At 39.4% G+C, this 23,337-nt stretch overlaps 1 protein-coding gene and 1 long non-coding RNA gene across 2 annotated transcripts in view; one reads left to right on the plus strand and one right to left on the minus strand.

Annotated features, from left to right (window-relative positions):
• The window catches only part of lrrc40 (leucine rich repeat containing 40), a 51,119-nt gene that overhangs the window by 21,336 nt on the left and 6,446 nt on the right, over window positions 1-23,337 (plus strand). The window contains exons 4-10 of the mRNA XM_072390233.1: window positions 954-1,083; window positions 3,190-3,313; window positions 6,575-6,714; window positions 6,852-7,024; window positions 8,555-8,645; window positions 10,987-11,032; window positions 18,699-18,801. Coding sequence (XP_072246334.1) covers window positions 954-1,083; window positions 3,190-3,313; window positions 6,575-6,714; window positions 6,852-7,024; window positions 8,555-8,645; window positions 10,987-11,032; window positions 18,699-18,801 — 807 coding nt within the window. The remainder of the gene's footprint in view (window positions 1-953; window positions 1,084-3,189; window positions 3,314-6,574; window positions 6,715-6,851; window positions 7,025-8,554; window positions 8,646-10,986; window positions 11,033-18,698; window positions 18,802-23,337) is intronic.
• On the minus strand, window positions 8,491-11,032 carry LOC140312404 (uncharacterized). The gene is made up of 2 exons (XR_011916957.1): window positions 10,985-11,032; window positions 8,491-8,643 (listed from the first exon to the last, which is right to left on the minus strand). It is a non-coding gene; the product is annotated as an uncharacterized lncRNA (long non-coding RNA).

Below are 23,337 nucleotides of genomic sequence, written 5' to 3' on the forward strand. Positions count from 1 at the left end.
GCTACTTTTTGTTGTATTCAGTGGTTATAACAGCTAAAATAAAGTTTACAAGTTCTGTTATTTTGTGTGGCTCCCTAAAAAAATTTTTTGGCAGATGAGGGGGCAAAATGGCTCTTTTGATAATAAAGATTGCAGACCCCTGGTATAGAGGGACCCTGTAAGCTTACTAATGTTTCTGAAAGAGCCTGAATTATAATCAATCAACTGACCATAACTGAATATAGTAACACATTTTAGATTCACTCACATTAATAGCTATATTTTGATTTTTTTTTTACGTTGAGCTCAGTGCACTTCTTTAAAGTTTTCATTCTGACCTGGTTTCTGAGGAAAAGTCTGAAAAGTGTTCTACTCACAGTTAAAAAAAAAAGATAACATCACTGCCTGTAACACAGCTGCTTTGTACATTGTCGCTTCAGAAATGAACATAGAGTAAACACCTGGACGTTAGGATGTTTTTTTGAAGATTACTTCTTGCATGCTTGGACAGAATACTTTTTCTCAAACACTGATCGATGAAGTTTTTGTTGGATTACTTTTAGCTTAGTTGTTGTTTATTGTTTCAAGAAGCTTTTACTGTGTCAAAACATTAATTTCCATTCAGAGTTGCATTTGTTTTGTTTTTTGCTGGTGGAGAGTCAGACTGTTTGAAGTCTTCTCCAGAACATCCCAAAGATTCTCAGTGGGGTTAATGGGGGATGTGTCATGCTCCCTGAACCACTCTTTCACAGTTTGAGCCCAATGAATACTGACATCTTGGAATATGTCCGTGCCATCAGGGAAGAAAAACACATATTGATGGAAAACCTGATCATTCAGTATATTCAGGTAGTCGGCCCACCTCATATTTTGGGCACATAATGCTGCTGAACCTCAAACTGACTATTTTTTGCCAGGCTGTAAAGTTCTATAATGTTGTCATAAACTAGAATCTATCATGTGTTTGTGTCCAGTCATAATCGGCTATCATCACTGCCAGTGGAGGTGTGTACTCTGAAGATCCTCCGCAGCCTCATGCTGCAGCAGAATCTGCTGGAGAATCTGCCAGAGGAACTGGGACAGCTGGAGAACCTGACGGAGCTGGTATGTAACAGATGAGGTCCATAAGGTAACACACATACGTGTGGCTCTACTGGCATTCAAAAGTCAGTCAACTGTCTTTCATATTAAAAGCTTAAAACACCTTTATGGTTCCTGTGTCTGAGTGATCCATCTCTTTACTGTACATACTGTATGTTACATACAAATCAGTTGCTTAGGAAGTCCATGGACCACACGTAATTACTACTCCACTAGCTTTAGTCATCAAGTCCTTCGCGTGGACTTTATCTGGCTACAGAGTAAAGGTGTAGCTATTTCTGTAAATTGATACTTCTGATGGGAGTAGCCTGCTCACTCCATGGCTCCAAGGTCTTAAGCAGCTCAAAAAAATTGGGGTTCTTTTCAATGAAGTAGGCTGATTTGGTCATTCTCTTCCCTATCTTTGTTGAATGGCAACATTATTGGTTATTAACCGATACGTCAGCTGTTAAGTATGTGTGAAATAAAGTTATATAAGTTCCATAAAGTTTTTTATTTATGCAAGGCAGTTTTTTTTCCCCTTGTCTTGTCCAGGATTATGGCAACAGAATTGTAATCTGAATACCATGTATGCCGAACAAATTTGCTTTGCCAAGCTTTATGAATGTAAAGCTCCCCTTGATGCCCATCAACTGCCCATTTATTTATCTTTGTTACAATATTTAACATGTAATAGTGCTGAACCGGACTAGGGACAGGGAAAGAGGAAGAGAAAAGAAAAAGAAACGGAACAGAAATAAAAAGAGACAAACAATGAAAAACCAGACAACCAGCTGCTACACCTGTAAAAACAAAACAGAAGACAATCCACAGCCTCTGTGGGGAATCCAGCCTTTGAGTCACCAGGAGCATCTGAAAGCAGACAAGCAGAGAAAAAACAAACAAAACACAAATAGCAGCAATCACATACAACACAGCTGTGGATATAGATGACCTCAAACCACAGGATAACACAACAACTGCTTACCGAGCATGCTACTGGGCTACCGTGTGTGTGTGTGTGTGCGTGCGTGCGTGAACCTGCGATACACGTGACACGTCCCACATGATGACTGTGCTTAGATATGAGTTAATAATTGTATAGGGCCACAACCCAAAGCTTCTGGGGGCTTCCCCATAAGCCTCTGCCCCATAAGCATAGGGCAGAGGCCTCCTGGGAACCAGGGCCAACACCCCACCGACCCTGCCACCCAGGCCCCAAGAGCGCCCCCAAACCAGAGACCCCATCCAATACAGGTGCCCCAGACAGCCAAGCACAGTGGGCCAGCGCATGCCCCAGTGCCCCTGGAGTCAAATGTGCCCACAGGTGGGTGAAGCAGTGGAGAGAGGCAACGCTCTCCCCCATCGGGAACAGCTCAAGCAGGCCAGAGGACAGCAAGTCCCAGACCCAGGCCCCACATAAATCATAAAAGCAAAAAATTGTGAAATTTTTTTTTTAAATTCCTAAAAATAAATAATAATAGTAAAAACTAAAATAAATAAACACACACTCAAACAGCACATGCATCCGCTCCTCTTCCCCCTCCCTCAACTCCGCTGGGGTGTGGCGCAGCGAGCACATCCGGGGGCCAGCAACAACAACACGGAGAAGAAGAAGAAGAAGAAGAAGCAGCAACCAAGCAATGGGGGTGTAGGAAGACCCCTCCCCACGCCCCTCTGGCTCTTCAATATTTTCTAATAGTGAGCGATTAAAATTGAGGGGCAGGCAACCTTGTAGAATAGGGAGCGTGGCCTTCTGGGCAGCCTACATACCCCCCCAAGACCTAATGTGTGTGTGTGTCTAATAAGTAGTAATGTTTAAGGTGTAATTAAAACGGGTGGGGGACTGGCTGCAATAGGCACATCCGTTTCCTGTAAGGCAGGTTTTACACACCGCATGCATCTCTTATAGTTTGTGCTCTCCAGTCAGTTCAGAAAAAACCTGAGGTGACCAGATGTCTGCTTTTTTTTCATGACTGACTGGTGATTACCACCTTCCTTTGCTATATTGCATAAACTATAACAAATATAACAACTTCTAAAAATGTATGCTGTGTAGTTGATTGGTATAAGGCTGTTTTTTCTGTGTTGTGTGATTTGCTGAAGGAAGTCTTTTGTGATTGTTTGAAGGATCTGTCCAACAACTATCTGCAGAGTTTGCCCTGCAGCCTCGGATGTCTCACCAGTCTGCAGAAAGTGAGCCTGTGTCACAACAAGCTTAACTATCTGCCTGACAGCTTGTCCCAGCTCACAAGTAAGAACAATAACACTATACTTGAGTCGTGAAAATTACATAAAAAAACGAGTTGCGTTGCAGCAACTGTGTTCAAGGGTTTTGGCATGGTGCTTTTTTTTTTTTTTTTTTTTTTTACACGTAAGGTAAGCATCAGTTAAGCAGTTCTCAGAAAAATACACAGTACACAAAAAACTTTTTTGGGACACCATGTCAACCTCATATCAGCGAAAATACACCTTTCACTGTACTTTGAGTGTGTAGGTAGATACAGCTTAACTTTTATGGTAATGACTGGTGATGACTTCACTTTTCGAGACATGTAAACCAAGGATTACACAAAACTATTGGTGGTCATTACCAGAGGCATCACTGTAAAGCAATTGTACGGGCAGCTTCTGCGCTGTAGGTGGTGTGAATACACACATGCAGCCACAACGCAGGAGTTCAGCTGAGCACACATCATGTCACTTTCCTAGTTTGAAGAGCTGGGGCTTTCCTGCTGAACCAGAGGCTGCAGTTTCAGAACTGCAGGATCAGGACCCTCACTCTGGTGACAGCTACTTTGGATGAGCACAAATTAGCAAGAGTAAGAAAGTGTTTGTGCGATGTACTGAGAATGATACCCTGCCCTACTTTTACCGTAACTCTAACCATTTTGGCATGTTAACAACATGAACTGATGTGCCAAAGTTTAAAATGCATATAGAGTGGGTTCATTACCACTTGAAAATCAGGGTCCTGACCTGCAGCTTCTAGTACTGTTAAACTCCCATATTTGGTACTATAACTGAGACAAGGGTATTTTCTGCGCCAGAGATACTGAAAGTGCAACATGCTGGTTATATTGGCCCTCTCTGCATATAAGTTGAGAGGCTGCTGTGTGTCTGTGGCTGTGAGCACAGCATATGGTAACTAAACTGTGTTTATATAATAGTGTTTTTTTTTCTTCTAATGAACACAGCTTAAATATTAAAAGAAGTAAATTGTCACCACGTACAAAACAAAAAATCCAGAGAGCTGGTTGTGAACCTAAAAGTGTCATTAACTTAGGTCATTAACTAGGGGCTTTATGGTGCATTTAAGGCACACCATATAAATTAATTCTGTGTTACGTTGTACATCAAAGCCCTCCAGAGTTTATCATGTACACTTTATAAATGAGAAATCTATACATAAATGGTCACAAATGTTGTTTATAACCATATCATCTCTTTCTTTCTCCTTTATTTACACAGATGTCACAGAAAGTTTATTTACAACTGAAATCATATCTTTGTCACCACAGAGACTGTAAAAACACCCAAAAAGGTACCTTTAGATATCTCTCCGAAATACAGAAATATTGTGCATAGCCAGTTGGTTTAAAAATACATACATAGATTATTTTGGCTGTATCGTCCAGGCCAACTATTTATCTTAATTTTGGAAATTCTTGTGTTACAGCTCCATCAAAATGTAAATTACAGTGAATGACCAAATGAACTGAGAAGAGTTAGATGAAATTTAGCTCACAAAAAAATAACTAAAGTTGAGCTAAAGAAGTTGAGCTAAAATTGTGACTAAAAAGTCTTACGGTGAGATAAACTTGGTGTTTAGATAAAAAGTGTATTATGCATTTGAAGTGAGAGAAAGTGATCTACTAAAAGAAAAAGTAACACTGTTGTAGCTAGAAAAGATCACCACTAAGAGGAGAGGATGAGCAATGAATAACATCACTGTGTTTAGTTTAAATAAGGCCTCAAGAAATCCTTTTTTTTAAAAGTAGTCACAAGTCGTACCTTTTCCAGTGTTCAGAAATCTTCTGGGACAGGGTTAATGATCCCCTCTTTTGAAAAACTGATTTGAGACCTTGTGTTGAGATTTTGTTCTAAAACTAGAATAAAACTGTAATAATAAAACAAAGAAGTTATTTTTTTAAAACATAATAAGAGAATTAGGCAAGCTTTTGCCCACCTACAGTTGTGGGATTTAACGCCAATGTAAAAGACAGACCTCCTCCTGGGGCGCCAGTTAGCTCAACTGGTTCTGAAGCTGAATCACGGCCCAACTCTGGCAAAACTGACCTCCTCAGTCAGTAGTAAGTCCGCAGGTAGTTTAACCTTGCGCTGGGACACTCAGCTCAGATGAATAAACGTCAGGATTGGAAATTCAGCAAGGAGACGGCTGGGAAAAAAACAAATTAACTCCAGCCAGCTGGTTGATTTGGGTGCCTTAAACTGCCTGCCTCTGTTTAAAAAAACTTTGTGATATGTTGTGCACTGGTGTAGTTCCTTGTTTTGATCCTACATTATGGATTGATTGGTTTGTTTGTTTTTGGTGTTGGGTTTGATGTTCAGGGCTTTAAGTACTTTCCTTTACTTTCATTCTTTCTGTGGTTAGGGGTGTTTTAGAGAAGAGTCTGCCAAAAAAAATCTTACATGTCAGGAGAGAGGCCTAGCTGGCACTCAAACATAGAAAAGTAGTATCCCAAAATAGGACCTAACAAAACTGATTTGCATTGAATGAAAAACCCAAATACTATTACACTATAAAATAAAGAAAAAACCATATCCAGGGCCATGTTTAATGCTGGGCAATCGAGCTGTCACAACTGCTGATGTCTTTCCTCCTTGAGATTGTGGTAACACACACCTAAATGTTCCAGACCAGCCAACTGATAGAACTTTTATAGAGGTGCTCCTCACACTTACTGATGATCAATTAATCAGAGCATTGATCAGCAGCACCTGGCTGTTACTTACCCTCAGTAAGTATTCACTTAGTTTTTCACACACTGCTTCTGTGTTTAGTCTTAGTTTTTGCTAACTATATAGTGACACGTGCAATGTGCAATTTGTTGTTGATTGATCTGATTGATTTATCTAAATGTAAGACCTGGTATCGATAACATGATTTGTGATAGATGGATAGATTCTAAAATATAAGGTTCCTTGAGCTTTCTCCTAATTTCTTTCATCGACTGTCTTGTATGTACATGGTCTTAGCAGGGAAAGTGACAGAAGTTGCTAAGAAAAGAGTGAGAATGAGAACTTCAGTCGCTCTTTTTTTAAAATTCAAAACGTTTATAAAATTAGCCCTGGTGTGGGTAAAGGAGCTTTTGGTTGTGTTGTGGTCTAACAGGCACTTATTTTAAAGGAGCATACCTTGAGGTCCTCAAAAGGATTCAACTCCTCATTTCTGGAGTTGAAAAGTACTGTTATTCTATTGTAGGGAAATTAAATTGGATAACTTTCAGCAGCTGCCCAACATTTTGTTTGTTATTCTGGCTGGATTTGGCAGATGTTAAGTTCCTGGACTGCAGCAATAACCAGCTGACTGACATTCCTGCCAGCTTCTTAGAAATGTGTTCCCTGGAGCAACTTTATCTCAGACACAACAAGCTCTGTCAACTCCCGCTGCTCCCTGCACCTTCACTCAAGGTAAGCATGTCAACATGAGTTTTCTTAGATATTGAGCTTTTTTGGTGAGTAATGCAGATGATCTAATGCAGTATGAGGAAATATCATTTTTGTGTGTGCCTTTTGTTTTGTTTTTTCGTGTGTGTTTGTGTATGTAGGAATTGTACGTTGGGAACAACCAGATTGAGCTGTTAGAGACGGAGCAGCTGGCCTGCCTGAGAGCCATATCTGTTTTTGAACTAAGAGACAACAAGATCAAAATTCTTCCTGAACAGATTACTTTGCTGCACACACTGACACGTCTCGACATTACAAACAATGACATCAGCATGTAGGTCTTCAGTATAATCACATCATGCTTTCCAAAAGAAGTCAACCATTTATATCTATTACCGTTTAACACAGAATTAAATGGTCCAGCAACAAAACTTTCCACAATTTTATTCCTCGCTATTGACAGAAAGGACACATGGTGGTTTCTAGAGTCATATATATATATAATATAATATAATATATATTCTACCAATTTCTTTTATAATAGTTTCTTTTTGAAATACAATATTATCAAACAATGTTATCCAATCCAGTATTGATCCAGGAGTTTCCAAGCAGACTGACTTTCTTATAATCTTTTAAAGTGGTCCCGAGCAATAGTTCTCCAGTTTTCTGAAGGTCTTTCAAAGTTTTTCTTTGGACATTTTCTGCTTTTTCACTCATTTTCAGTCCAGTCCTTGTTCCTGACCATTTTCAGAGGAATGTGTTTTTTCTTTGTTGAGCCACTTAACTCTGACCTATGAATCATTCAAGCAAAAAAAGGCTCCTAACTCAAGGGATGAACCAGTGTTGTGTCGACACATAACAGACAACTTAGCAAAGAAGCCATTTTAACTAGTATCTTTAGGCACTTTGTTACTATCAGGCTGTCAGGAAAACACATTTGTTCCCATTTCTTTAGCTGCATCTATGAAAAACAGCAAAGATAACACAGTTTGACAGACAGAAAATATTTTTAGCAGCAACAAGGTGATTCCCAAAGAGCTATTAGCTGAAAACTTGGCATATCTCAGCATGGTGTGCAGTGTGTCCTTAAAACATTTGAGGAAACTGGACAAGTGGAGGACAAAATAATAAGTGTCAGGCCTAAAAAACTATCTCCAGCAGATGAACAGGATCTGAAAGTGATGTCCTTAAGAAAGAGGAAAAAAACCAGCTGTGACCCGACAGGACCTGAGAGATGCATCTGGACCTTCAGCTGATCCATCTACTGTTGGCCCAAGCCTCATCAGAAATGGTCTCCATGGAAGGGTGGCTGTCAAGAAGCCGTTCTTAAGGAAGGGAAACAGGGAGAAAAGGCTGAGCTGTGCCAAATGACACAAGAAGTGGACTGAAAATCAGTGGCAACAGGTCTTATGGAGGGATGAATCCTCCCCAGAGCCCGGACCTCAACATTATTGAAGCAGTGTGGGATCATCTGACAGAGAACGGAACAAAAGGCAGCCCACATCCAAAGAAGAGCTTTGGGATGTCCTTCAAGAAGCCTGGAGAACTATTCCTGAAGACTCCTTAAAGAAATGACAGAAAGCTTGTCTAAGAGGGTTCAGGCTGTGTTGGAGAATAAAGGTGCTCAGACCAGAGATTCACTTTAAGCTCCTTAGAATTGAACAAACTCTGTTTTTGCCTTATATACTATATTTATATTTGAACACATTTTTATTAATTACTGCACGTATTTCCTTGCACATATATTTGGAAATATATATATTAAACTAACAGCCAATACGTTTTCCTGCTGAAATGTTAGCAGGTAATCTTTTAGATATGTACCAGCAGATTTTTTAAATGTGAATTACATGTCTGTCAGTCTTCCAGCTTCTCTCAGCCTGCTGCCAAATCTAAAGGTGTTGCTGTTGGAGGGAAACCCTTTACGAGGAATAAGGAGAGATCTCCTCACTGTAGGTTACACATTGAAGCGACAAACACAACTTATGGAAGATATTAAGGATGGTTTTCCTATATGTACAAACAGTGAAATCTGACATCACAGTATTACTTAACTGCATTGCACTCCTGAACACATTCATATTCACTTTAAACATTGATCTCAAATAAGAATAGATATAAAAATTCTAAAATATAGAGTTGCACAATGTGTCGTTGTAGCATAGACATTGCGCTGTGTACGTACACAGTAATCACACTGCAGCATGTGTGATGTTAGGGAAGACAAGTAAATATAAACTCCTCATGACAAAACTTTAAAGTTGCAAAATACAAATGGAGAACTCATGAGTCTCATTTCCTGTAAATAAACCACAGGATAAGTATGTGATAATTCAGGACTGTGGGGTTTTTAAACTTTTACAAAGCACAGATGTTGTGTTCAAATTGTACATTTTGTAGTGCTGTTAGAAATTTCAACTGAAAACTCTCATTCACTGTATCGTGTCTCGAGGTACTCAAAAAGTAGTGGGCAGATGGTGTAAACTACATGGTCGATATATAGACCATCATCCATTTGCACCCTGAAGCCAGTTGCTAACGGAGCATGTACACTTTATTGCCAAAAGTATTCACTCACCCATTCAAATAATTAAATTCAGGTGTTCCAATCACTTCCATGGCCACAGGTGTATAAATTCAAGCACCTAGGCATGCAGACTGCTTCTACAAACATTTGTGAAAGAATGGGTCGCTCAGTGAATTTCAACGTGGTACCATGATAGGATGCCACCTGTACAACAGGTCCAGTCGTGAAATTTCCTCGCTATATTCCACACTCAACTGTCAGTGGTATTATAACAAAGTGGAAGCGATTGGGACCAACAGCAACTCAGCCACATGGTAGGCCACGTAAAATGACAGATTTGAGTCAGCAGATGCTGAAGCACATAGTGTGCAGAGGTCTCCAACTTTCTGCAAAATCAGTCGCTACAGACCTCCAAACTTCATGTGGCCTTCAGATTAGCTCAAGAACAGTGCGCAGAGAGAATAGAATAGAGTACTCTATATTATTATTGTACAGGGCGGTACAACGAAATTTGAGGGTGCTCCCGCAGAGCTACTGTGTACAACAAAAACAACAAACAAAGCCAGAAACATTATTTAGCAGGTAAAAACAATAAAGAACACAAGGGAGAGACCGTGTGACAGGTTTAAAAAAAGTGTAAAATGCTCAATGGAAATTAAATACTGTACAATAATATATACTATAACTGTGGAAGTAGTGCAATAAATAGAATAAATATGAAAACAGAAGTATGAATAAGTTGCATTGAAAAGTGGCTGTAAACATTTAAGGCACAGGTGTGGCTCGTTAGGAGAGTGGTACTTGTGTGACTGCATTGTGCCAAGTGTAAAGTTTGGTGGAGGGGAGATTATGGTGTGGGCTTGTTTTTCAGGAGCTTGACTTGGCCCCTTAGTTCCAGTGAAAGGAACTCTGAATGCTTCAGCATACCAAGAGGTTTTGGACCATTTCATGCTCCCAACTTTGTGGAATTTGAGCAGAAGAGTTGAAGTTGTTATAGCTCCAATGATTGGATCGACGTCATGTTAAACTCTATGGATTAAGAATGGGATGTCACTTAAGTTCATATGCGTGTAAAGCCTGATGAGTGAATACTTTTGGCAATATAGTGTATGTATATGTTTGAGTGTTCATATATAGACTCTCTGAATCTTTTTTTTTACAATATTGTGTATTCTGTTGCTGCTGAGAGACCAAAGTTTTTTTTACAAACTTGCATTGACAAATTAAAAAAAAAAAAAAAAGATTTTCTCATCGTGTTTGGCAAAAAACTGTTAACATCCCTCCTTACTTGGAAATACTAAAACTTTGGTGGATGTCCCTTTAATACCCAATCCTGATGCCTTTACCTTTCACCATAAAATTTCCTTTGCATCTGTTTTTATAGAAACTAACAAATTACAGATTTAAGTTTTTGTTGCTCTCTTGAACTTCCCAACCTTTCTGGAAATAGGGTTTGTAGTTTGAGAGTAAATTGGGTGGAGTTGCACTCTTCTTGTCTCTTCCATCTCAGTCATGAGAAGCAATAGGAAGAAGAAACTAGACTGAGTATTCAAGAAACAAGCATTTAAGTCATCATAAAATCAACACATTGGCCAGTAAATTCTTTGGCGTGAATAACAACTGTACAGGCATATATAGATCACAGATGTAGTAAGTTGATGATCATCTCTAATATGTATCCATCTAACCCCCTGAATCAGCAACTCATATCCACCCACTAGATGTTTCTATTAACTGTTCACTAACCTCCCCTGTTTCCATCACAGAAAGGAACCAATGAACTTCTGAAATATCTCAGAGGAAGAATTAAAGGTGAAGTTGTCTTTTTTTTCTTTTTTTTTTTTTACTGAAACACTCAACTCAAAGGGTGGAAACAATTACCACCATGACTAAGGATGTTTACACAAAAGGAAAAACAAATTATTGTTTTAGCCCGACTTTTGAAATGCATGTAATCATGTCTAGTTAGTGACTGTGTGCCACTACAATTTTTTTTTTTAAATAAAAAAAAAAAATGTAATATTTATTTTATTTTCTTGTCTGAAGTAAAGTGTTAATCACTTTTACAAAGACTATATGAAGCCCCTAGTGACAGCAGCAACAGTTGAAATAGTCATTTGTTAAATGTCTTTGTCTGAGAAAGGCCTGACCTTTATTTGGTAGCAGAGATTAAATCATCTGTGTTTATCTACTTACTAGCTTTTTATGAGCACATACAGTATCAAGGTCTTTATCAATGAGCACAAGGAGATCCCAGATGTTCTAGATATTCCAGTTATCCTATGAGTATGTGTGAAGACCCCTTGTGCCTGGAAGTGTCTCACCAGCTCAAACACCTCAGTGAATCTAACGCCATACCTGACCTGCTAACTAAAGGGTGCTACTTTTTTTTTTTTTTTTTTCCCAATCGCCAGATAAACTAATGTACTGTGTTGTTTTAGTCAGAGTTGCCATATTCGGATGGAGTTAACCTTTACTGTATAGCCTGTTTGTTGAAACTGAGGTATCAGTTGTCAGTAAGACAGACCATCTCCAGCTGTTTCAGCTCTAGCAGCAGCAGGAACAGTGGGCTTAACAAGGGAAGTTTTTTTTTTTTTTTTAGTATATTATTAATTATGCGTCACATTGTATTCACATGTACAACATTTTTTTATGTTTATCTCCCCCTTCAAGAGAACCCCGCCCCACCTCCAAAGTTGAACATTCAGCACAGCATAGTTAGTCACAAGCATGGTAGAATATCATATGGCGATGGTAATGACAATAATTACCATAAATTTCGGACTATAGAGCGCCCCTAAATATAAGTCGCACCCTCTAATTTTAAAAAGAAAATCCTTTTTGCACTTGTATAGGCTGCACCGGATTATAATCCGCGGGTGTCCACATTGTAATACGAGATATTTACACAGAAAGATATTACATGTGAGGATTTTAATTAAATCTGTTTAGTAAAGAAATACATACTGCAAATGTTTTTTAATCCTGAACAGTGCCTACCAGGAAAAGTCATTGATCGCCTTCTTCATCTTCCTCCTGCGCACTAAAATCGTCAAAGTCATCCTCTTCACTGTCCGAATTGAACAGCCTCAGAACTTCGTCACTCATGTCATGTCTCTTCATTGTCGCTCTCGCAATCTCATCTCAGTTTGATCGCCTTTAATTTAAAAGCTGCATCATATGCATTTCTTCGTTTGTTTTCCATGTTGAGAGTGAGTACAAATGATCGATTTACAATAATTTAGTTGTGCAAGTGTGTTTGATTTATCCAATTTCATTGGACTGCTGTGAACTATTCGTTAGTTTTATTAGTCTGATGTTACCAGGCAAAATGTTTTGGCGGCATTAAAAAACAAACAAACAAAAAAAAACATATATTAGCTGCACCGTATTATAAGCCACGGTGCTCAAAGTCAGGGAAAAAAGTAGCGTCTTATAGTCCGGAATATACGGTAATGAGATTAATGAAACTCCCACCACTCGTCCTCCTCTGTCCAGCTGCACCCCCACCCCTATCTCTATGATTGATAGCAACATCACTCCTCTCGTCATCCCTCCGTTACAACCTGGGCGGCTCCCTCTGTCTCTAACTATAGAGGAGGTTGGAGCTGAGCTCAGGAGACTTCAGTCAGGGAAGGCTGCAGGCCCAGATGGAGTCTGTCCAAGGCTTCTGAGGGACTGTGCTGGTCAACTAGTAGTTCTTCAGAGGCTCTTCAATATGAGCCTTCAGATGGAAAAAGTCCTGGTGCTGTGGAAAACTTCTCGTCTCATACCCAAATTAGGGCAACCGGTAAAGCTGAATGACTAGAGACCAGTGGCTTTGACATCTGATTTCATGAAGACTTTGGAGAGACTCCTTGTTCGTCGCATGAGATTGCAGGTTGCTGAGGATCTGGACCCCCTCCAGTTTGCCTACCAGAGACACATAGCATTTTTCTATTCTATTCTAATAATAATATAAAATGGAAAAATAAGTATAAATTACAATCATTAAGAAATGAGATAGAAAATAAAATAAAAAACAAAAATTAAAATAGTATTACTGACAGCAAAACCTCTCCTTTAACATTTAACTGTTATTCCTTGGTCTGGTAAGCACCTTCCAAAATATGTTAGATATTCTAGGTCCTACATAATCGAGAAATGGGGTCCATATATGATCAAATAAACCAAATTTCCCTCTGCTTCAGTATGTCAGACATTCCATGGGTAAAAGGTCAAATATTACCTTATGCCAATCTAAAGCTGGAGGTGGGTTATTTGAAATCCATTTCAGCAATATAGCTTTATGTGCAGCATATATTAAAACTTTCCACAATTCTTGACAATGAGATCCTTTTGTTTGTGGGTGTGATAATCTCAACAACAGATACACTGGGTCCAGGTCCAACTCCTTATTAAAAACCACATCTAATTTCAACGCCACTTCTACCCAGAAATCCTGGACGTGCACACGGGTCCATACAGTATGTATACAGCTACCAACTTTCATGATACACTTCATACACAGAGCTGATTTATTTGGGTTCATCTTATGTCTGAGTTCAGGTGATATCTAAAAGCGATGCAGTAACTTCAATTGTGAATCCTTTGCTCTATTACATATGGATATGTTGTTAGCATGCTCCCATATGTCCACCTTCATAGCTTTGTCTATTATCACCCCAAGGTCCTGAGCCCATGTTTGCATAATTGTATTGTTAGCCTTTTTGGACTTATAAAAGGCCTCATAGCATCGCCTTATTATAGCCTTATTGCTATGTGTTTTGTATAGTAGTTGTTCAGTTGGTGACATTTCCAGTGTAAATTTATGCTGAATTGGATTCTGTATAAAACTTTTGACTTGTAGGAACTTAAGAAAATGTGTGTGTGATGAAATGTATTTCAATTTTAATTGGTCAAATGACACAATTTTCAAATTTTCTGAAATTTATTTTGTAACCAGAAAACGTACTTAACTTATTAATAACAGTAAGGACTGACCTTATAGATATTTCTGGTTGAGTGATAAACGATAAAACATCATCAGCATACAAGGAAATCTAATGTTGTCTTTGATTAATCGATGTACCATGAACAGTAGAGAGGGTTCTAATGGCTTCTGCCACTGGCAGCCACTGGAAGATGAGTTCCTTCCAGTAATAAACCCTGTCTGGTCATTATTAATGATAAATGGAAGGATTTTAAGGCTAGTATTTTAGATAAACTCTTGAAGTCTAAATTTAGTAGACTGATAGGTCGGTAGGATGAACACACATCCGCTGGTTTATCCTACTTAAGAATCAGGCTAATGTTTGCTTCTGTAAGTGTTTTGGGAAGAGCTTTCTTCTCAAGGAAGTGATTAAACATGGCAAATAAAGGCTTCACCAACAGCGGCTTAAAACATTTATAAAAATCTGAGCTAAAGCCATCAAGACCTGGAGCCTTTCCTGACTGTAAAACACCAACTGTTTTAGCTACTTCTTCTAGTGTTATAGGTCCATTCAATACTATATTTTGTTGGTCATTGGGCTTGGGCAGATTCAGATTGGAGAAAAAGCCCTCCATGAGTCTAGAGACCCCTGCTGGCTGCTCACTCGAATACAACTTTTCAGAAAATTCTGTAAAAACCTCATTTATGCTATTGCTATCCAATTTCACCTGCCCAGAGACATCTTTAACTGAAAATGTGTTCTGAGAGTCAGGTCTATTCTTAACCAGGCTGGCTAAATACTTGCTGGGTTTGATACCAAATTCATATTATTTCTGCCTTGTCAATCTTTTACTCTGTTCTGCCTTCTGCGTGAGCAGTGAGTTAAGTGTTGCTCTTGTGGTCAGAGTTTCTATAAGATTAGTATCGGTAGGATTCCCTCTCACACTTAGATAGCTGTAGCTCTAGTTTCCGTTGCTCTTCTTGACGCTTTTGTTTTGTTTTTTCATAAGATATAATCAAACCACGTGAATAAGCCTTACACATCTCCCATAAAATAGAAGGCGATCAGGTGTGTTATTACATGAAAAGAATAGCTGAAACTCAGTCTGAAAGAAAGATATGAAGTTCAGGTCATTCAACAGATAATTATTAAACCACCATTTACTTGATCGTTGCTGGGCCTCTCCATGTGAGAACTTTAGGTATGGGGCATGGTCTGATATCGTAATGTTTCCAAAATTGCAAGATGAAACGGAACACAACATTGTTTTAGGGACAAACAAGTAGTCTATTCTAGAGCTACTTGTTGCACTCCATAGAAGAATGTGAATTCTTTATTGTTTGGATTTAATGCTCGACACACATCCAAATAGTCTAGTTCTTCGCGTACATCAGCTGTTGCTCGCGCCTGTTTAGTAGTGTTAGTTTGTTCAGCAGGTAACTTATCAATGTAAGGGTCTAAAATGCAATTGAACTCTCCGCCAGCAAATGACTGAGCACAGTCCAACTCCGCTAATTCTGAGAAAGCTTTTGTTATGAGATCAGGAGGATGACGTGGTGGGGCATAAACATTTAAAATAGTAATATTTTTGCCAAACAGGCGTCCTTTTATTATTATCTTATTATTTATAGAAGCCTTTTGTTAATAAAGATGCAAACTCCTCTGCTATTGGACATGAAAGATGAAAAAATACTTGTCCCACCACTTCCCGTTTCTAGGTTCTAAAATTCCATGTACATACCTTAAGTACAGAATTAGTCATGGTAGTTGTAAAAAATTAGATAGAGCAAGGACTGGTCGTTGCCTTCAGTCCGTATGCATTATACTATTCAGAATCCAATTCCCTCCATGTGCCATACCTTGTGACTGGAAAGAGATAACACAACAGAAAAAAATTCAAATTGCTGCACTGTCTTCCATAACCCTAGAATAAACCCTTGAACACAACTATATACACACAGTCTCTCATGAACAAATAAACTAATGGAACTCAAGATGAAGAGAAGGGTGGAGACCCCAACTTCAGAATAAAAACCCTTACTAGGGCCTCTTAACCTTACTTCAGATGCTGCTATGATGTTCCTGAGTCCGCCAGCTCGAGTGCAATCAATTATTTAAATAGCCCTAAGTCCACTAAGCTGATGTTCCACCATCACTTTTATTTTTCACATAGAGTAGTAGTTGGTATCCATACCATCAAAAAGTAATATAAAGTCATAGAAAAAAAGGATTAAAAAAAATCTGTGCTACCACCTGGTGGGGACAGCAGGATACCCACATATGATCCGTATGATCATAGGGCCTGTCAATCAAATGCTGCTACCTTTGGCCAACTCCGGCCATTTCCGGTTCATCTCGGCCATGTCAGACATCCGCCGACTCCCCCGAATACCTTCAGTTATGATCGGCAAAATGCTATTATTTATGGCTAGCCCCGTTTCCGAGATGAACTTCTGATAAGAAACAGAAGGGCAAAAAAAAAAAAACAACGAAACAAGAGTCCAAAAGCCCTTAAAAGTCCACAATAGTCTTAACGTTATACTGATACTGCCAGTCTTTTACATTTACATTGAGCTTCGTCAGCAAACGCTACAGCAGCATGAACTATATTTTCAGTTCGTTCATTACAGATCATGAATAAATTGTAAGATCTTAGTTACTCACACTCGTTCATCCGGTACAGTTTCTTCACCACCCAGTGTGTTGATAGATGCCACAGTTTCTTCTTCGGGCTTGGTAAAGGACTTGGTAGTGTTATTCACGGTGATCCTCAGAGTTGCAGGATAGTTTAGGCCATAGGTACCATATGTAGCGACTGGCGCCTCCTTCTGGACTTGTCAAAAGCCGAAGTTTCCTCAGAGAAGTCCTGGAAAAACAGACCTGTCCTCAAAACGGACCTCCTTCGTCCGCCTGGCTACCTCCAGCACCCGGACCCGATTGCTGTAGTTGTGAAACACTTCCAATCTTACAATCATAGCGCGGGGGTAAGGTCTGCATGTGTTGGCTCCCCTCCAGCTTTATTTTCCCGTCCTTGGTGGTCAAAATTTTGGGAGGCCACAACTCCATGAACTGTTCGGCAGATGAGCCCTCTGAAAATTCTGGCAGGCCGATTGTTCTGAAGTTTTTAAGTCTGCCTCGATCCTCCTGGTCATCCAGACGCTCCTGCAGCAAGACCACAACTTTTTCCAGGTATGAGATACGTTTCTCCGTCTCGACATTTACATCCTCCACGCGGAGATGTGTTGTTCAGCTTCCCCAACACGCTTGGTTGTGTCTTGCAACTCTTTTGATATGTCTCCAATCTTTTGCAGAAAAGAGTTAAACTTAACCTCTATCACCTCAGATATATTTGCTGTAAGTGTGGCCATGGCCTTGATCAATACTGGACTCAAAACGTCCATCTTTGTAGTCTTTGTGCCACCATCTTGTGCCCAATCCTGTTGCTTGCAGCGACGTTCCTCTTCTTCTGTCTTTTTCACAGTTTTTGAAGCCATTTTAACAAAAGCTTTACCCCAGAAGTGGTCCAGTGACATCAGCTAAATTCTACAAGTGTTTTTATCGAATTTGGCATCAGTATCAGGATATTTTTGCATCGACAAAGCAGGAGCTCACACTGAACGCTGCTACTCGGTCCGCATCACTGGAAGTCCCCCAACAAGGAAAGTTTTTATAACAAATGACATTGCACATTTCATACACGTGTACAATAAAAAGAGATGATTCAAGTGATCAGGGGGGCCTGTGCCCCTATAGAGCTTTATTTCTCACAGCGCTCCTATTTGAACACCTTAACAGCTTAGACCAAGAGTTGGTGGAAGGTGAGAGAAAGATCTAGTGAAAGAGTTAGTAAGAGGACTTTAGGTTGAGTTTACGTCGCTTAAGCTCTTTAAGCTCAGTTTACTTTTTAAACTCGACAAATGACAAAAGTAAAATGTAATTGTAACCACCTGGCTGCTGCTTACTCTATATATTCCTGTGGAAGCAGTAAGGGTTCACTTAGTTTTTCACACTTCTTCATTTAGTCTCAGGTTTGGTTCGATAAATAATGATACACAGTAATGTGTCGTGTTGTTGCTCATCTGAGGTTGGATTTACAAAATTTTGAGACCTGCTATGGACCAGAACTTTTGTTTGTTTGTTTTAATGTATTTCAGTACAAAATTGGGCAGAATTTCTTGGCTTAATTGTCAACATACAACAGAATGATAAACTAACAAAAAGTGTTTTCAGAGTTATGATTCAATTCTGAATCAAAGAATGAAAAGTCTTATTTTCAAAAGACAGATTCTAGGAAGCTCAGCACGCACAATGTATGGGTTCTAGCAAATAAAAACAAAATTAAATCTGTTAGTTTCTTGTTGCTAATCTGAATCAAGACTTGGATGTAAATTATGTAAATATTTACAATTTCTTATCTAATTCAAAGTTCCAGACCATGTCAAACCTTAATATCAGATAAGCACTCAGTCTAAGAGCCTTACTGAATCTCCTGACTGTACCAATATCATTTTGTGGACTGAATAACATTGACCGTATGTGTTTGTGTTTTATATGTTTTATATTAGAGGAGCCTGAAAAAGCAGATGAAGGACAAACCGCTATGACATTACCTTCCCAGGCCAAAGTCAATGTGCATAACATTAAAACTCTCAAGATACTGGAGTACAGGTGAGTAAAGCACATTTCTGTCTGTAGTTCTCAAACCCTGTAAGAAAAGAGACAGCCTTCCAGTGGTCATTTGAAATGGTTTGGTAAATGTGTGTTATCACTTGGCCCACAAACCTGCTGATAGAACATGGCAGGAAATGTGAACAATAGCTTCTCAATAAGCTGCTTACTCAGGGGCAGATTTATTAAACCCAGAAAATTGGTTTTTGGTCACAAATCATAAGTGTCCAGTTCTGCAGGTGATATCCTAAAACTGCTGATTTACCAACTCAGGCACCTGTAAGCATGAACCTGAAAACCTGCTCAGGTAAAATATGTAAGATGTACTCTTTCTCAAATCAAAAAGGACAGGTTGACTTCGATCAATAAAAACTCCTGCTGTCAATCGTTACTCTTCAACTTGTGAAGAAAAGACCACTGTAATCAGACTTGTCCTTGCAGCCTTTTATGGAACTTTATCAACAGGAACAGAAAAGATGGATGTCACACAGCAGACAGTAGATTGTGGTATTCTCTCATACTTTCTGATAATGTTGTGTGCGTACGTGGCCAAAACCCAATCTCTATCTGATGCAGGGTATCCGTGGGGTATTAAAAAGTCTTAAAATGTCTAAAATCCAATAATTTGAATTTAAGGCCATAAAATGTCTTAAATACGATATTGAACGGTCTTAAAAATGTATTACCGTTACTGTTATTGTAAACAAATGCATAAACTTCAGTCTTGCTTTTAATTATTTTGATTTTTGAGGACGCTATAGCATAACAACAAAACAGAACTAAAGTACCTCTGCACCCCGGTCAGAATTTATCGAGCACAACCAGTTAGTGTGTTGTGGCACGGCGCACCCGGCATGTGTTCACACACAGGCAGTTGTCTCTTGTCCATGTGTGCCGTTACCGACACACGTAAACTCAGATCTGACTACATATATTCTCTCTCATAGCGACAAGCTGCTGTTGCATATAAGCAACGTCCCGTTAGTGGTGTATTTTCCTCTGGATTCCGCTCAGGAAATGAGAGCAGTGTAACATTACAGGCACTGACACACGCATGAAATTGATGAGAAACTCTTAACGGGGTGATGTCAGTACACAATGTAAAATCACGTTACTGTGCACCACATCACCTAATGTACTGTACTTTCATGTCTCCATTAATATGGCCCTTCACAATCCACTTTTTCTTCATCACTGCATTTACATATAAGTGTTGCAATTCAAATGGGGGGGGGGGGGGGGGGGTCTCCAAAGTTAACAGTAGAACAAATATTTGTTGACAATAGAGTTGCTTCTGGTGTTTATAGTTAGGTTAAGCATTTTGTATTCCAATGTGAAAGAGCTGTAAAAAAAAATAAAAAAATCCTATACTTTGCAAGTAATTACGGGCCTCCGGGTTACTTTTTTATGTTTATGCATTTAGCAGATGCTTTTATCCAAAGCAACTTACAAATTAAGATATAACAAGCTATATAAAAAAAGCTAACAATAAACTATAATAAACTACATAGAAGGAACCCACTAGTCAGACTCAGTCAGAGGTGACAGAGTAGCAATAGAGTGCAGGCATAGAGGAAAGTACAGAAAGATAAAGTGCAGAGATAGAGGGGGTAGAGAAGTACAAGGTAAGTGCTGGGATAGGAGATTCTCTCTGAAGAGCTGGGTTTTCAAGAGTTTCTTGAAGATAGTCAGGGATGCCCCTGTTCTGGTAGCGCTCGGTAGGTCATTCCACCATTGTGGAACGACACATGAAAAGAGTTTGGATTGTCTTAGGCGTGGTGTAGGAGCTGCTAGACGACAAGCCTGCGACGAACGGAGGGACTGAGTTGTGACATAAGCCTTTGCAAGAGCATTCAAGTAGATGGGAGCCATTCCATTAAGCACTTTGTAGGCTAACATCAGTGACTTGAATTTGATATGGGCGGCTAAGGGTAGCTAGTGGAGTTCAATGAACAGAGGGGTGACGTGTGCTCTTTAAGGCTGATTGAAGACTAGACGTGCCGCCGCGTTCTGGACCATCTGCAGCGGTTTCACAGCACAGGCTGGGAGAAAAGTTAGGAGAGCATTGCAGTAGGCGGGAGATGACCATGGCCTGCACCAGGAGCTGGGTGGCATGTTGGGTTAGGTATGCTCTGATCTTTCTTATGTTTAGCAATGCAAAGCGGCATGAACGAGCAACAGAGGTAACTTGATCTTTGAAGGTTAGTTGGTCATCAATCATGACACCCAAGTTTCTAACTACCTTTGATGGAGCAAGAGATGGGGATTCAGTTTGGATGCAGATGCTGTGGTGTATGGTTGGTTTGGCTGGGAAGACAAGCAGTTCAATTTATGGGAGGTTAAGTTGTAGGTGATGGGCTTTCATCCATGTTGATATGTCAGACAGACAGTCTGAGATTCGTGCTGAGACCGTGTGGTCGTCAGGTGGGAAAGACAGCTATAGTTGGGTATCATCAGCATAACATTGGTATGAGAAGCCATGTGTTCGGATGATCTGAGCCAGTGAGGTGGTGTATATGGCAAAGAGAAGAGGTCCCAGTACTGAACCTTAGGGGACCCCTGTGGCAAGGTGGTGCGCTGCAGAAGTGTGACCAAGCCAGGATACTTTGTACGACCGACCAGTGAGGTATGATTCAAACCAGGAGTGTGCTCTCCATGTGATGCCCATGCTAGAGAGTATGGACAAAAGGATACTGTGGTTGACAGTGTCAAATGCAGCTGATAAGTCGAGCAGGATAAGTACAGAGGACTTAGCTGTCGCTCTGGCTTCTTTTAAGGCTTCTGTCACAGACAACAGAGCCGTTTTGGTGGAGTGTCCACTTTTAAACCCAGATTGGTTTGGGTCAAGGAGGTTGTTATGTGAGAGGTAATCGGTGACCTGCTTAAAGACGCCCTTTCAATGATTTTAGACAGAAACGGGAGGAGAGAGACCGGCCGATAGTTCTCCACATGAGTTGGAGGGAGGGATGGTTTCTTGAGCAGTGGTGTAACCTGAGATTGCTTGAATGTGGTAGGAAATGTGCCTGATGTCAGTGAAGCATTAATCACATGCGTGACTGCTGCAGTTACAGTTGGAGCAATGGATTGGAAAAGATTAGTGGGAATGGTGTCCAGTGGGCATGTAGTAGGGCGGCTACAGGTGAGAAATTTTTTGCCAGTATGGTTGTGAAATGGGTCTTAAATTGTCTTCATCATGGTCTTAAAAAAGTCTTAAAAAGTCTTAAATTTGACTTGTTGAAACCTGCAGAGACCCTGTGATGCCACGGTGTCTGAGTTTTCCACAAATATCTTCTGTTAGCAGAGAACAGGACGGGGCAGTACGTGGTTTGGCTATGATATTAATTATCTCCCACAATTCCCCCTGAAATCACTAATCAGTGATATGACAAGGTAAAAAAAAAGATTGATAATTGATATAATCTACCATAAACCCTAAGTACATGAAACACCAATAGAAGAAGAAAAAACTACTAAAAAATGAAACACCATGAACAACCACAATAAAATAAAACACTACTTTAACCTAATCTTGTGAATCCACAGTTTGCCGCCTATAGAAACAAAAAACCCATCTGCCAGCTTCTGTTAGTAACTCCCAACTTTATTAACGGGAAAATTCTCTTATGGTCTCATCAGATGCCGGGTCGCGACTGACATCTGAACTCCAAAAGGTCTCGCTATGAACTATTGACTTTTGCCAGTGGCAAAGGACAGTCACTTGTTTTCACTTTCTTCATTCTTTGTGGGATGTATATGGCTGGATTCACAGTCTCTGGTCCATCTGAGACCTTTGTTCTGCTTGCAATGATCTCCAGATTGCAACTCAAAAAGCCTTAAATTTAGTTCCAAATGATCTGTGGTTCAAGATCCAGTCACTGTTGGAAAAATTGTTTAATAGATTTACTGCAGTTAAATAGTTTAATAAGATTAAATATAAATCCTGATGATGAATTTTAACTGATAATGAATTGGTGAAAACAACATCTCTGTCACTTTACAGGTTGTCAACAGATTTAATGACTTATTTATTTAAGCTATTAAAGATCGGACAATGAAATTTCCTTATGATATAACTAATATAAATGCTGTAATCTCTGAATATGACCAAATTTCCTTTAAGATTAGGGAAGTTGACAAATCAGATGTAATGAAAGCTATCACAAGTTAAATTCTACATTTTCTGCTTAAGTTTCTGGTAAAACTTGTGATGTTGTTGAAGAAGAGCTAACCTCAAATTTAGAAAAAGTATCAGCTTGTTTTAAAAACCATCTGTACCTGAATGTTAAAAATGAAAGGTGATCTCACTGAGAAAGAACCAGGGGAGAAATATTCAGATGGAATTCTAAATTCTCAGCTAAATTTTAAAGTCATGTTAATAATATTTATAAAACAATAAAGGCTAACCTTTTTTGCTGATAAGAAACTAACATGTGACTGTCTGACCTGTTTTTTTAAATCCTGATATTTTTACATATGTCATATGGTTTGACTGTCTGGTCTCAGGCCTGCTTCAGGTAGAAATTATAAAGTCTGTTT

The sequence above is a fragment of the Leuresthes tenuis genome, unplaced genomic scaffold, assembly GCF_036924035.1.
Source record: "Leuresthes tenuis unplaced genomic scaffold, fLeuTen1.0.hap1 SCAF_7, whole genome shotgun sequence".
Lineage (NCBI taxonomy): Eukaryota > Metazoa > Chordata > Actinopteri > Atheriniformes > Atherinopsidae > Leuresthes > Leuresthes tenuis.